At 35.8% G+C, this 16,144-nt stretch overlaps 1 protein-coding gene across 3 annotated transcripts in view; it reads right to left on the reverse strand.

The window, feature by feature from the left end:
- Positions 1-5,260: 5,260 nt before the first annotated feature.
- The window catches only part of ESF1 (ESF1 nucleolar pre-rRNA processing protein homolog), a 68,233-nt gene continuing 57,349 nt past the window's right edge, over positions 5,261-16,144 (reverse strand). For all 3 annotated transcript variants that reach the window (XM_019752046.2, XM_019752045.2, XM_074317992.1), the window contains exons 12-14: positions 10,861-10,943; positions 8,490-8,636; positions 5,261-6,868 (exon numbers count right to left, since the gene is read on the reverse strand). In XM_019752046.2, the coding sequence (XP_019607605.2) occupies positions 6,575-6,868; positions 8,490-8,636; positions 10,861-10,943 (524 nt within the window). In that variant the 3' untranslated portion in view covers positions 5,261-6,574. The remainder of the gene's footprint in view (positions 6,869-8,489; positions 8,637-10,860; positions 10,944-16,144) is intronic.

Raw genomic sequence — 16,144 nt, forward strand, 5'->3', positions numbered from 1 at the left:
TTAGTTTAATAAAAACCTGCCAAACCATTTTCCAGTTGTAACATTTTACATTTCTACCAGTGATTCAGTCCCTCAGCATTCTTTCCAGCATTTGGTGTTGTCACTATTTTTTATTTTATATAAATTCTAATAGGTATGTAGTGGTATCTCATTGTGGTTTTAATTTACACTTCCCTAATGACTAATGAAATTGAACATATTTTCACTTGCTTATTTGTTATCGATGTATTCTCTTCGGTAAAGTGTCTGTTCATATCTTTTGCCTATTTTAGAATGAGATTTTTTTTTTACTGCAGAGTTTCAAAATTATTTATAGATTCTAGATATTAATCTGTTGAATATGTGATTTACAAATATCTTTTTTCAGGTTAGGTCTCCATATTTTAAAGAGGGCCTTTCACAGAGAAAATTGTTTTTGATGATTTACCAATTTTTCCTTTTTGGATCATGCTTTTGGTCTCAGGTCTAAGAATTCTTTGCCTAGCCCTAGATAATGAAGAATTTATTTTCCGTTTTTTCCTAAAAGTTTTATGGCTTATATTTCACATGTAAGTCCATGATCCATTTTGAATTTTTTTCATATGGTGTGAGATTTAGGTTGATATTTTTCTTTTTTCTTTTTGCCAGGTATTCAAGTCCTTTATTGAATTGCTTTTGCATATTTGTCAAAAATCAGCTGGGCGTATTTGTATTGCTCTATTTCTGTATTCTCTATGGTTTCCAAAATTAGTGTCTGTCTCTCTGCCAATATCACACTGTCCTGATACAGTAGCTATACAGTAAGCCTTAATATAAGGTAGAGTGGTTCCTCATACTTCACTCTTTATTGAGATTGTTTTAACTATTCTAGGGTCTTTGCCTTTCACTATAATTTTAGAATAAACTTGTTTATGTTTATAAAAAAACCTTGCTGGGATTTTGCTTAAAATTGCATTAAACCAAAAAAAAAAAAAAAAAAAAAAAAGAAAAGAAAAAAGCATTAAACCTACATACAGATTAATTTTGGGGAAAATTGACATCTTTCCTATATTGAGTCTTCCAATCCACAAACATGAAATCTCTCTTCATTTACTTGTCTTCTTTGATTTCTTTCATCAGCATTTTGTAATTTTCAGCATATAAATTCTGTACATTTTGGTAAGATTTTACCTAAGTATTTTCTTTGGAACAGCCATGTTTTTAATTTATTTCCACATGTTCATTGTTCATATATAGAAATGTGATTGATTCTTGTATGCTAACATTGTAGCCTGTGATCTTGCTGAATTCACTTATTTTATTTTTTTTGAGTTTCTGCTTTTTGTCTTTTGTAGAGTCCTTGGAATTTTCTATGTAGACAATCATGTCATCTGCACATAGGGACAGTTTTATTTCTTCCTTTCCAATCTGTATGCTTTTAATTTTTCTTGCTTTATTGCAGTAGCTACAACTTCTAGTATTGTGTTGAATAAGAGTAGTGAGGGAGAACATTGTTTTTTGTGTAACTGGGATTTAAAACAATCTGATATAGTAAGATACACAGACACAGAAATGATTCATGACTATGATGCAGGAAGTCTTTTATACTTAGTTTCCTAGAAAGAAAAGGCATAGCATATCACAGAAAGGGACAACTCTGGACCACTATTACCCTACCCTAATCCTAGGACCAGGCACCAGACAACTAGGGACAATCCTTATACTCTAGAGCCTAAGGAAATTCAAACTAGCTAATCCTAAACCTGCTTATCCTGCCTCACCCATTCCGTCTCAAAGAAACCACAGTAAAGGCTCTTGCCTACATTTTTCCGAATATAGGGAGGTACTGGGGTTGGTCAGAAGATAGAGCAGGGAAAAATGTAGGAAAAAGCCTTTATTGTCGTTTCTTTGGTAAAGGATGGGCGAGGAATGGTAAGCAGGTTTAGGATTGGCTAGTTTGAATTTCCTTGGGCTCTAGGGTATAAGGGCTGTCCCTACCATGTTTCCCTGAAAATAATACCTAGCTGGTCTTTTGGAGCAAAAATTAATATAAGACTCGGTATTATATTATATTATGTATATTACATTACATTACATTATATTATATTGTAAGACCTGGTCTTATATAAGACCGGGTCTTATATTAAGATAAGACCCGGTCTTATATTAACTTTTGCTCCAAATGACGCACTAGAGCTGATGGTCCAGCTAGGTCTTATTTTAAGGAAAACAAGGTAGTTGTCTGGTGCTTGGCCCTAGGGTGTGGTATTAGGGCAGAGTAATAGTGATATAGAGTGCGGGAACCAAATAAAGGAAGTGGCTGGGGAAATGGCTCTGGATTAGTTGATTTGCATTTGAAAGGCATGCTTGCTTCCTAGTTATTTACTGTGTCTAGGAATTGGCTAGCTGGGGAAGGGGCAATCTCTATAGAGGCAGCAAGATCAAGCAGTCAAAGTATCAGAATACAGAAAATAAAAGACATGGTTCAACAGAAAGCCTTGCCTTATTCTCAATCTTAGGAGAAAAGCATTCAGTCTTTCACTAGTAAGTATGTAAATTGCAGATTATTTGTACATGCTCTTTATCAAGTTTAGGTAGTTCCCCTCTATTCCAAACTTGTTTTCATTATGAATAGATGTTGGATTTTGTCAATACTTCTTCTCATAATTGATATGATCATATAATTTTTCTTCTTTAGTCTGTTGATATAGTGGATTACATTGATTGGCTTTAAATGTTGAATCAACTTTGCATACCTGGAATTAAACTTCATTTGTCATGGTGTATAATTCTTTTTATACATTGTTGGATTCAATTTGCTATTTTGTTGGGGACTTTTATGCCTAAATTCATGAGGCAGATTGGTTCTCCAGAATGACATTTCTATATAATAATAATGAGTATCAGTCTGCAGTTTTCTCTACTTCTACTGTCCTTAGTTTTGCTATCAAGGATATACTGGTCTTAGAAAGTAAGTTGAAAAGTGTTTCCTCTTCTACACACACACACAAAATTAAGATCAACTGAAACCTCACACCTTATACAAAAATTAATTCAAATGTAGTATGGGTCTAAATGTAAAACATAAAACTGTAAGGCTTTTAGAATAAATATCGGAAAAAAAATCTGTAACCTTGTTAGTCAAAATATCTTAGCTATGATACCAAAAGACCATTCACAAAGGAAAAAATGGATAAAGTGGACTTTATAAAAGTAAAAAAATTGTTCCATGAAAGACTGTTAAAAGGAATTAAAAGACAAGCCATAGGCAGGAGAAAATATTTGCAAATCATGTATGTGACAAAGTACTTGTACGCAGATGAATAAACAACTCTTAAAACTCAATAATAGGAAAACAAGTAACTCAATTAAAAAAATGGGCAAAAGATCTGAACAGACACTTCACTAAAGAAAATATGTGGATGGTAAACAAGCACATGAAAAGATATTAGGGAAACGAAAAATTAAAACCACATTGAGATACCAGTATCCACTTATCGGAAAGGCAAAAACAAAAAACAAAACAAACAAAACTGAAAATATCCAGTGCTGTTGAAGATGTAGAGCAACTGAAACTCATATATTCTTGGTGGGAAGGCAAACAGTTTAACTACCATGGTAAATAATGTTTTGCAGTTTATTATAAAGTTAAACATATACTTACCATACAACCAGGATCCCACGCCTAGTATCTTCCCAAGAAAACCTGTGTTTCACACAAAAACCCACACATGAATAGCCGCATTATAATTGTCCCAAACTGGAAAAACCTTATATTGACTGACAGTGAATCCTTTTCCACAGAAGAAACCTCTGTGTTGTACATTGTGTTAATAATGGACCCCACTTTGTTCATGTCTCTTTGTATGTGACTTTTTGCATTGTGACTTTCCACCTGTTGATTTTGGTTTTGGCAACATAATTTGCTTTGGCCAGCGGGACAATAGCAAATGTGAAACTATCAGAGGCTTGAAAAGTACTTGTGCACTGAGGTTTACCCTCTCTTACAGCTGGGAACCCTTCAGTCACAACGTGAAGAAGCCTGTATTAAGGAAGAGAGATCCCCTAGCTATCCATCATCTGAGGCCCCAGACATATGGAGTTCCAACCAGGCCCAGCTCAGCAGCTAAGCTGGCCTAGAACTTAACTGCCTAGCCAATCCACAGATTCATAAGAAATAATAAATGTTTGTTGTTTCAAGCCACTATGTTTTGGTGGTTTGTTAAGCAGCAAGGGCTAGTAGATACAGTTGATACTAACTTCATTCATCTCTGATCTGGTGGATCAAAAAGCAAATTAGTTGGGGCTTTCTTTTTCCTTCTAAAGCAATGGTCCTCAACCTTGGCTGCACAAGGGAATTACCAGCAGAACTGTATAAAGTAATGAAGACTGGATCCCACCCCATAGATACAATTTAATAGGTCTAAGATGCAGACTGGCCACTGCAATTTAAAATATTCCACCCTAAGTGAGTCTAATGAGCCAAAAAGGCCATGCTGTTTCCTAATAACGGTCTATTCAGTAGGGAATATAAAATGAGTACAAGTCATTTCTCTCCTGCTCGTATCTCTAACACATCTCCCTCAAAGGAGCAATGACAGTGGGTACCAAACTCGTCCCCAAGACTATTGATGAAAGTCTGAGAAACCAGAGCTTCAGTGGTACTGAATCACTATGACTCTTTCTGGATGCTACAATGCTGACCTATTCTCCACGGTCCCAACAACAGAAATTCAAATAAATGTGACCTTAAGAGAAACCCAAACTACCCTCAAATTATTTGCCGAATTGTGACAGTGACCATTTTTAATCCTGAGTTTTACTACCAACAAATACTTACCGAGAGCCTAACATTCTTGATGTAGAATGTTTATTTAATGAAGTACCTGATAACGTTATTCTCATTTTTTTTTTCCTGATTAAAAAATAACAACTCTTTGAGGAAAAGGAGCCAGGGCTGTGCATAACTTATGTGCTCAATTTACTTGTTATAATCAATTATGTGCCTGACTAATAAAATGAGATTTACAATTAAATACAGTGACTTAAAAACAAAGAGCTCAAAAACAAAAACTCAAACCAAACCATAAAAAACCAAAGGGCTAAGGTTTACAGGAACCTTGAAATCAAACTCTGAGTAATTCCTACACTATAATTTAACAATGAAAAGGAAACAAATCTTTTTCCTTGCATAAATGAAACACGAATAATTATATAATTGTTTATAGACTACAGCCATAAACACATTAAGATTCACGATCTCTTAATTATGAGTAGATAAATATTGGAAAGTTCACAATGATCAATAGGAACAATGCTTTATTTGGGTGAATTACCTAACAGTGTCAACACTTTACGGTAAAAAAACAATTCCTGTCATAATACTCTGCATTTTTCTCTGTTATAATGAGCAATTTAGATGTCCTCTTTTCTCCTTCCTCTTTCAGAAACTGTTCATACACTCTTATTATCTTGATATCACTCTGAGTTTTACATCCTTTTATTCTTGAAAAAATATACTATATTAGGAGATTTGAATATTTGTACCAAAAATGTCAAGTTTACTATTAACCACAAGATTGGCCAAACTCCTAATGTCTTTCAGAAGCTACAATATTTATCATTTGTTCCAAGTGATCATCTTGTTTTTATCTTCATTTATTTATACAGCACACATAGTTCTCTTCCCTAAGTGGTGAATAGTTTATAAAACCTAGAAAGGATGAGATCCAGGAGTATTAAGGCCTTAAAGGTGTGCTTTCATTTTAAAAGAATTAAGATGTCTTAAACTCTATAGCAGCATATCCACCCTTCCAAGCGTTCTAAAAATCTGAAGGGCAGATGCAAGCATTTTCTGTTACTACAAATAAAAAAATCATTGCAGAGCTCACAAACATTTCAAATACAATTAAGAGCAACGCAAATATGGAACTGCCTCTTCATGGAGTTGTCCTCTTAAGGAAGACAGTTTTTCAGATAGTTTTCCCAGAGACTAGTTTATTTGAAGTACATAAAGTGAAATAAATCACTGCTATACAAAATAATAAAAATATTTTACACTTTCATTTACAAATTAATGTCATAAACAAACTATCATAAACATGACCAAACAACAAAGAAAGTTACTGGCTTCCATCCATTAGGGCTAGAAAAATTAAAATTATGTAAATATCTAAATCTGTTTCTGGCCTTCCAGAGAAATTAATGTATTACAAATACATATTTTGAAATTGTTCCTAATTCTTATTCAGACGTAAGATTGGGCACTGTTCTATTTTTTTTTTTTTACATAGAACTGTGAAATCTTTTAGAAAAAACCTAACTTAGAGTAATCTTCTACTAGTATAAACTGAATTTCATAAAATATAAAAATTTTATAAATACTATAATTTGGGTTAATTGAATTAATTATGATTAATCTGAAGAAATACAAAGCACAAATTTGACAATCATCCATAATTAGATCTAACTGTTACATATGAGAGAAATTTTACAATGGTCAGAGTAAGACTTTATTCATATTCTTGAAAGGTAGCTTTGTTTCCAATAAATATTCCTTCTACCACTTTTGTATACTTTAGAACACATTCTCAATCCAAAAAGAAACAATATATAGTTATTTGACTTTTTGTTTTTTTCTTGCTTGAAACTGCTCTGTTTTGTTTTTTACAGATTTAATCAACATTGACAAAGCAGGATCAAGGGACCTCTTTTGTGATTCCTTTTGAATTTCACTCTCTTTTTTCTTTATTGCCTGAGTAAGTTCTTGTTCTTTTTGTTCTCTCTGCCGGGCTTTCTCCTCAAGGATTTTTTCCATAGCTTTTGTTTTCTTGAAATTCGGATCTGAAGGATCCAAATTGAACAAGTGGGAAGTATACATTGCCTGAAACCGGGCATCCTTTACATTTACCTGTAAATCAAAAAGGAAAATAACAATACATTAAACTAGTGAGCCAAAAGGCCCAAAAAAGGTGCCAATTTTCAAGTCAGGGAGATAATGATTACATAAAATACAAATGTGAGCATTTTACATAGATTCATCAGAAAATTGTTTCACACAGATCCCCAGTGGAGTTTTAAGGCCTACTCTTAGATCACAAAGTGCAGGGCACAGTTCTTATCATGTAAGGACAATTTCCTTGAAAGGAAACTATAGTGGTCTATTATATAATGGTTGCAACTACACTGGTTACTTAGATTGAGTGACTGTAGAAATGGTTTCCAAGACATGCTTCCCCACACTTACAATCTGAAATCTGTTCCTGGATAATTAAGCCAGAGATGACATTTCCTGCTGGAGTTTTATGGAAAGTCACCCCATTCAAAGTGCATAAAACAAAATTTTCACCTCGGTGCCAAAATGCACAGCTACTGAGGGTGATTCATACAACAAAGGATTTAGAGACTACTATGGAAAAGAAGGCACCCCTGAGACCAAGATTTGGTCAGATACAAGCCCCAAATTTATCTTCTATCTTTCTATAAAAACACTTTCTATAAAAACATTTAAGAGTGTATCCTTAACTCTAGCCAGGCTTTCGAGTGTTGCCAGGCACCTTGGTGACGAGCAAGAAAGAGAACATGATTCACTGCCACCCAGCTTTTCCACGAGACGGATGAGTCCAGCTGGAGATAGACCACAGAGTTATGCAGTTATAGTAAGGACAAGGGATGTGAATACTGCCACTGCCACTACCAAGAAAACACTCATGAAAAATATTTTTATGCATGATCATTAATGTATGAAGACAGTTCTCATAATAAAAGGTTTGACTACAGATCATTCTTTGCTTTTAACTTTTCATAAGAAAACCAATCACCGAAAAGTTCGGTGGAACAACAACATAACGGGACTGACTTACATACATAACGGGAAACTGGAACTACAGAGTGGACTCAGAGTCCCTCTACATGCTACTTAGAAGTTATCTATATGTTTCTCTCCATCCTTTGTTCAAAATTTCCATAATGTTCTTCTGGGTCTGTTCTTCTATGTTAATAGTTGGAAGTCATTAAGTAGCTCCTGGCAGCTATCTGTAGGTTTTCTGCATAGGGCTCAAACTCATGCACAGAGACCGTGTTGTCATTAGGAATATGGAGTTAGCAAAAAGACGGAAAAGACAAGATACTCAATTAAAAAAGTATGGCTTACTGTGCTGGCCTCTCCACACAGTGAGTGTGACACAATGTGACATGAACCAGCTATTTCTTAGTTGGGCTTAATTACGCATAACTTTGCCAGAGTGAGCATCACACTGGATGTGATTGTGACATTAAAAGTTACCTATTTTGGTGCAACATAGCTACCAAAATACAAGTCAACTACTTCAGCTGGTGCTCAACCAAAGAAACAGTGATTTGATCCCCCTGGGGTGAACGGGCTGTGCAGAACTAAAAGATGTAGGTTTGGCTCCATGATCCTTCTTAAGACATCTCAAGGCTAACTTTGACTATGCTCAATTTCTATTTCCAGAGCTGACATTAGATTCAGCGCCGGCTTTAAAAGGTTAAGGACTTTTGTTCCGGGTTACCTCAAAGTCATCCTCTAATAATTCCTTCTTTTTCATAAGTTGTTTTTTCTTCTTTTTGCTCAGATTCTGGTGTTCCACAATCTTATTGTAATTGAAGTGTTTCTTGCTCTCTTCCTCCTCATCCATCACGAGCAAAGCCATTTCAGCCTATAAAGCGAAAAAAAAAGTTCAAATATACAACAGTGTTTTTTCTTCCCCCAAACAGGAGTATGGGACACAGAAATCCCCTCTAGGAAAGGAGACCCTAGTACCAATGCTCCGGGATAACATCTTTCATCCATAAACTGACTGAGGATTACGAAAACTTATAAAGAAACCCAGAGATCTTTGTATAGGAATAAGGTAAAAATCTTTAGAAGTAACATCACTGAGAACAGGAGAGGGGCAAAAGCTTGTATTTAAAAACCAGACCATATTCCACTTAGTGTTCATTAGTAGGCTGCAGGAATGAGTCCTCAAGTCACCCAAACAAAAATTTCTCATTTTCACTTTGGTCTTTTTAAGCAATGACACAAAATATTGCAAATGTAGTATTCTGTAGTATTTTGTGATGCAAACTACTTTCCAAACATGCATTTTAAAAAACAAAAAATTTCTTTTTTCATTTGCCTTTACTGTTTCAATACTGATACATTCTGTGAAGGTGGGATCTTAGTATTTACTTCTGAAATCTAATATATTGTCTTTTCCACGAAATTGGATGTGTTCTACCGGCCATAGGAATAAACGTGAACCCTCAAGAACCAAGTAAACAACCATGTATACTAGAGAAAATCCAGAATATGTGGCCAGACTTTTGTGCCTTTTCCTGTATTACCACTTTAGACTGCTTTAATTTCCTTTACTTCAATCACTGGCACTTGCAGTTGACTTTCTTTTTAGAGCCATTTTCCACAAAAGAGACTTTCTTTGTGACCCTTACTGTATGAGCATTACTGTATATGCAATAAACGGCAAAGGAAAAGATCCGTTAGGATGCAGAGGTTAGCAGACCAGTCAGGCTCACTCCCAGACAGTGATGTGACTGTCAGTCACACGGATGCCTCTGTGAAAATACATATTACTCTGTGCCATGATCTTTGGAGTCACTGAAGATAAGGTTCGCTGCATGTCCAAGAAAGACTTTAATTTTGTACATTAAACTTATGTGTTTTACAATAATAAAAAGAGAGAGATTAGCATTTGACAAGCCATGAAAGCAAGTCTATATTACAGGACAGATTCAGATTAAATTAAAACTTATGGCAATATTATTTTCAGGTTTTAACAGTCGTATTTTCTTTTTTCTGTTATAGTAAATGGTTTGTTTTTTGTTTTTTGTGTTTTTTTTAAAGATTTTATTGGGGAAGGGGAACAGGACTTTATTGGGGAACGGCGTGTACTCCCAGGACTTTTTTTTTCCAAGTCAAGTTGTCCTTTCAATCTTAATTGTGGAGGGTGCCATTCAGCTTCAAGCTGTTGTCCTTTCAGTCTTAGTTGTGGAGGGCGCAGCTCAGCTCCAGGTCCAGTTGCTGTTGCTAGTTGCAGGGGGCATAGCCCACTATCCCTTGTGCGAGTTGAACCGGCAACCTTGTGGTTGAGAGAATGCGCTCCAACCAACTGAGCCATCCAGGAGCTCAGCGGCAGCTCAGCTCAAGGTGCCGTGTTCAATTTTAGTTGCAGGGGGCGCTGCCCACCATCCCTTGCGGGACTCGAGTTATTGAACTGGCAACCTTGTGGTTGAGAGCCCACGCTCCAACCAACAACTGAGCCATCCGGGAGGCAGCTCAGCTCAAGGTGCCGTGTTCAATCTTAGTTGAAGGGGGCGCAGCCCACCATCCCTTGCGGGAGTTGAACCAGCAACCTTGTGGTTGAGAGGATGTGCTCCAACCAACTGAGCCATCTGGGAGCTCAGCGGCAGCTCAGCTCAAGGTGCTGTGTTCAATCTTAGTTGCAGGGGGCGCTGTCCATCATCCCTTGTGGGACTTGCAGAATCAAACTGGCAACCTTGTGGTTGAGAGCCCACTGGCCCATGTGGGAATCGAACCAGCAGCCTTCGGAGTTAGGAGCAAGGAGCTCTAACCGCCTGAGCCACCAGGCCGGCCCCCGTAAATGGTTTTTATAATGAGTTTATCTTCCTCTTAATCTCAAAAGGACATGCTTTGGATTTGAGGTAAATTTTAACTTAGCATTAGTTGGAAAGATGTTTGGTAAAAAGGTAGTATTTAAAAAGTATGCTGCTAAAATATTTAATTATGTTTTATAAGTTATAAATTTCATTGCTAAAATCAGTTTTGTTTTTTTATTAGAGAGGGACACTAGAAACTAATGTAGATAACTTCATTTAAATTGTAATACAATTATTGACAAGTATGTAATGATCATGTTTTACCTTTTGTTTTTCTATTTCAGCATCTTCCTCTGGAGATGTGTTATCTTTTGCAGATTTCATTGATTTTTTCTTTTCTTTTATACCTGGCACAACATAGGAGGGTTAAAAATAAGCAACAATATGTTTACATAATACTAAAAACAAAAATGCAAGATACCTAGGAATAATCTTATCAATAGAGGTATAGAAATTAAAGTAAAAAATATATATTACCAAGAGAAGATTATGGGTGTAAATGAAATAAATACAGTACATCTGTATGGGGCAACTGAATACTATAGAGAAGCAATTTCTTTTGAAAGTAATGTATAATTATATCATCAACTAAGAAAGAAAAACCTTAAAATCATTTCAATAAATATAGAATAAGCATGTGATAAAATTCAATATCCATTCATGATAAAATACACATATTTAATGAATTCTAAATCAAATTTCATTCAAGAAAATCTTTACAAGGATTAACAAGATAGAGTTGATATACTAGTAGTACAGCATACTAAAATGTACTACAAAGTGAAAATAACCAAAAAATACTGAACTATATACGAGAAAAACAGAACAGTATAGCTTAATATATAATAAAATGTAGCATCATACATCACTGGAAAAAGAAGCGGTTATACAATAACTGGTGCTGGGCAATTTGTTTTGTTTAGAAAAAAAAAATCAAGTTAGTGTCTTACCTCCTAATGTATGGGCAAACAAAATGCAGATGGATTAAAGAGTTAAACATTAAGACAAAAATAAAACCATGTTAGAAAATACAGAGGAATAGCTACCTGATCTTAAATAAAAGAAATATTTTCTTAGCATGAGAATAGTAGAAATCAAAGGAAAATAAACCCCAAGTGATTTAAATATATAAACTCTTAAAACTATATATAAAAAAACTCATCTACAAAATGAAAAATTCATCTTTATAATAACAATTTGACAGTAACTACCTGCAAGAAAAAGTTTAATAAAACCCTCTGTCCTTCGCTAAAGACAAACTTGATCTTTGGTTAACTTTCTAGCTCTATTATCAGGCAAAATTACTGATGGTCAAAGCGGCCTGATTGGAAAACTGCTTCTATTTCCAGGACTTCTACAGACCACAAGATATTAGGTGAGATGATCTCGTCCTGAATGAGAGTTAGTAATGTGTAGCAGTTTAGGGCACTTGACACTGGAACAGGTGGCCTGGGTTTAAATTCTGGCTATACCACTGTCTAGCTGTGGTAGTTTGTGCCTGTGTCCTTATCTTGTATGTATGTATATACATATACTAGCGTGTGTGTGTGTGTGTGTGTGTGTGTGTGTGTGTGTGTTTTATTTATGAAGTCCTGGGTTCCTTGATGCTCATGCTGATACCTTCATTTTTTTTTCCTACTTTGTGTCTGTTGGACTAAGAGGGGCTCAAGGGGAGTAGATTTCAGGGTGCTAAGGTATAAAAGATTAGTCTGAAAGGCAAGAAGATTCAGAACCTACAAAGCCACGTCTGTTACTCCAGAATGTTAATACCCCTGTCAATCTTCTCTGTACTGCTGCACACTGTCTTCTTTAGATAAGCTGTGTTCTGTCTTTCCAATTCTGAGAAAACAACAGTCTAAAGTAGTAACGATTAATGTTTCCACAGCACTTACTGTGTGTCAGACAGTAGTACTGGTCTATTCACTTTACATATATTAACCTGTTTAACCCTCACAACAATGCTACGAGATAGACTTATCAAAGGAAATCACAGAATCCTTATTCTGTGGATGAGGAAACTGAAGCACAGAGAGTTGGAGGAACCATAATTCAAACCAGCACTGTGGCTCATGCTCTCAACTTTAACCACTATGTTGCTCTCAACTTTAACCACTATGTTACACTCCTTTACTATCAAACGGGCATTCTCCCTGTAACAGACCTTTCCATTTAAAATGTATTTTGATGTGAAGTAACAAAGTAAAAGTCACAGAACATATAATGATAGTTGAATAACTGCAGCTAATGGGGGATAATAGGAAAAACAAAGCCTAAAATCCAAAGAGGCATTAGATTCCTTGTGCACTAAAGTCCAGCTGTACTTATGCAGCCACACCCAGCCAACAGCATGCCAGCGAAAAGTGCTGCTAGGTTCACCCTTCAGTGCTACCAAGGTATTTGCATTCCAAGCAGAAATATCATTGTATGCAGCCCTTTTCCTTAGAATGAAAATCTTCAGTTCTCCTTTTTCACATGGTTTTCAGGGAATGATATATCTTAATATTATACCTTTTTCCGTTTTATTTATGTGTATTTATATATATAAGTATCATCAAGGTTTTACACCCTAAGTTTACCTCTGCTCCTGTGTACTCAAGTCAAGAGCTCCTTTTGAAGTGAATGGACGAGTGACATATACAGAAGATCATTCTGTGACAGTGAAAAAAATCAGGCTGTATATGATTAATACATAACGGAGATAAAGATCTTCACATACAGCTGTGGGAAATAATTTCAAAGAGCCCACAATGAACTGTTCCGGATTTTGTAACAACCTGGTGAAAAGTCATAAAAATAAACTTGAAAGCAAGACTGTGGCAAGGGAGGAAAAAAAGAAGCTCCAAGATGGTCAGGGTTAAAAACGATATCCAGTTTTAGCGTGATGAAAATTTCTTTGCTCACAAAGAATTTACTGTGTGCTAGGCTGAACTATTCAGCCAAAAGATAAATAATGTGTACAGATCCTTTCTGCACTGTTAACAAGATCATATTAAGAGGGCACATCTTAATTTCTATTTTTTTTAAAAATCATTTTTTCCCTCTTTGGAAAGTTTTGAGACCTAAGTTAAATGAAGAGTTCTATGGAAATAAAAGTCCTGTTCTGAAATGTTATCTTTCTTTTTCAGTGAGTCATCTGGGAAGTGAGAAACCACATCTCTCGGGACTGCTACGAAAAGTACATATGAATTGGTTCTAATAATTTGAGTACTAACAGAGACTAGAAATTAGATGTTAGAGTTTTATAGTTAAAAAAAAAATCTAAATAATCCTTATTGAAGATACTATCCTTTTAGGCAAAAAATGTAACCGAAAACATGGATAAAGATGTGTTACTAAAAATTGATCTGTAAAAGGGCTATCTGTTTCATTTTCCATTACTTGTAATGTCATAGAATTGTTCCCATAAAAAAGCTTCCTTCAGAAGGTTTAGTTAAGCATCTCTTGTGAGAAAGCAGTTAAGAAAATTCACCGGAGGGCAGGCAAGGTCTCAGCAATGACCAGATGGGAGTGGTAACCAAACCCCCTATGGATTCACTCTTTTTGCAGCAAGTTCTGCATCCAAGATCACTTGCCCATATTAGATGCAGTCTGTTAATCTTCCTCTGGACCTGGGTATTCTGGCTTTGCTTCGAAACCCTGCAATTTCTGGTGTCCAGTTCTTACACATATGGGTCCTGGCTCTGGCTTTGATCTATACAGTGTGCTTGCAGAATTACAAAAAGTAAAGGGAGACCACTGGGATTCAGGTTCTACCATCTACCAGTGGCCCCTGTACAAATCAACTACATTTTTGAGCTTTAGTTTACGCATCTACAAAGTGGGCTGAAGTTTGGATTAGAGGACAGAATGCACATAAAAGCATTTGTAAACTATAGAACAACATACAAGCAGTACACAGTAAGCACTTAACATACTGGTTGAATGAATCAAATATGTGTACCATATTAGATTTTCATGGTGGTTTATCACATATCTAAAGACAAAGGATACATTTTAATAGGGTACATTTACATGTGATGTATTTTACTTCATTCCTACTTCTTCAAAAACATGATCTTATTAAGGAGTTTATGTAATTAGACAATAATAAATAAATTTTTCTAATATTTCATTTTTAAAAGAAAACAAATTTTACTTAATTCCACAAGTAGTACATTACATTTTCGAAATTCTCATTTAATATCAAGTTTGCAGTTTAGGGAAAAAATAGAACAATTATAGCAAGTTTACAGTATAGGGGGAAAAAGAGAAGGAAGTATTAGAAAAGATTTCTAGTACTCAAATTGGCTCCTAACCCAAGCCAAACTCCAGGTCTGGCATCAATCAATGAACTCAATTTCTCTACATTTTCAAGTTCAGCTCTATGGGATTGCCTAGGGCAAAGGTGTTATAAATGCACCCAAGTCCATCTGGCTTAAAATGTCTCTGTCCTTTGGCTCAAACAAACTCGTATAAAAATAATAAAAAAAGATATGTCTCTCCTGCTCAACCATTGGACTTGAACCATACACCTCCCAAACACTAATGTTGCTCCTTCTCAGTTTCTTAAGCTTTCTACCTTCCAGGTACCTTCTCCAGTATGATGGAATATAATAGTACCTTATGTAGGCTTTACCTAACCTTTGAGCCCATCAATGCTTTTCACCTCTCATCAATGCTTTCTACCTCCAGCCCCATGGTTTGAAATACTATTTCATTGATTTGTTAAGTCTATGTTTGCACTCTGACTTCTCAGCATATCTCCTAGACTAGTAATACCTCCACATGGATTATCTAATTGAATCTCAAAGCAATTATACCCAAAATGAACCTACTGACCTTACTTCCCACCCAAACCTATTGTTCCTATATTCCTTCCTAACTCAGTAAATGCAAGAGCATTCTTCCAGAGACTCAAACCAAAAATCTAGGAGTTACGCTAAATTTCTTCCTTATCCAAATAAATCAGTAAGCCTACCTCCAAAGTGTATCTAGAATCCCACTCACTTTTCTCCTTCCAGTTCCATTACTGGCTTGCCACCTAACCCAGCCATCATCTCTTGTCTAGACCTCTGCAAAAGCCTGGTATCCCACTCCCACTCTCACTAATCCCTTTCTTTAATCTGTTTTCTTCACATGAACCAAAGCACAATGTTAAAAGATATACCAGATCATGTCACATCCTTTCGTTACATCCTTTCTTAAAGACCCTTCAGTGGCTTCCCACAGTCAGAATAAAATCTAAATTTGTTGCCATGACAACATGGCCCTGCAGGGTCAGTCCTGTATTCCAGTCTGGCCTCATACCAAACTCCCTCTCTGACCATGCTCCAGCCACACTAGTGTCTCTCAATTTCTCCAACACAAGTTCTTTCTCACCTTATATCTTTTCTACTCACCTTTCCCTCATTTGCAATGCTCTTCCCTCATCTCTTTATGCCTGATTCCTTCTCATTCTACAGGTTTCAGCTCTAATGTCACCACCTCAGAGAAGCCTTCTTTGCCTACCCTACGTAAAGTAGCTACCCTTCTTCTTCCTCATTATAGCCTCTATCTTACCTTATTATTT

The sequence above is a fragment of the Rhinolophus sinicus genome, linkage group LG13 (assembly GCF_036562045.2).
Source record: "Rhinolophus sinicus isolate RSC01 linkage group LG13, ASM3656204v1, whole genome shotgun sequence".
Classification (NCBI taxonomy): domain Eukaryota; kingdom Metazoa; phylum Chordata; class Mammalia; order Chiroptera; family Rhinolophidae; genus Rhinolophus; species Rhinolophus sinicus.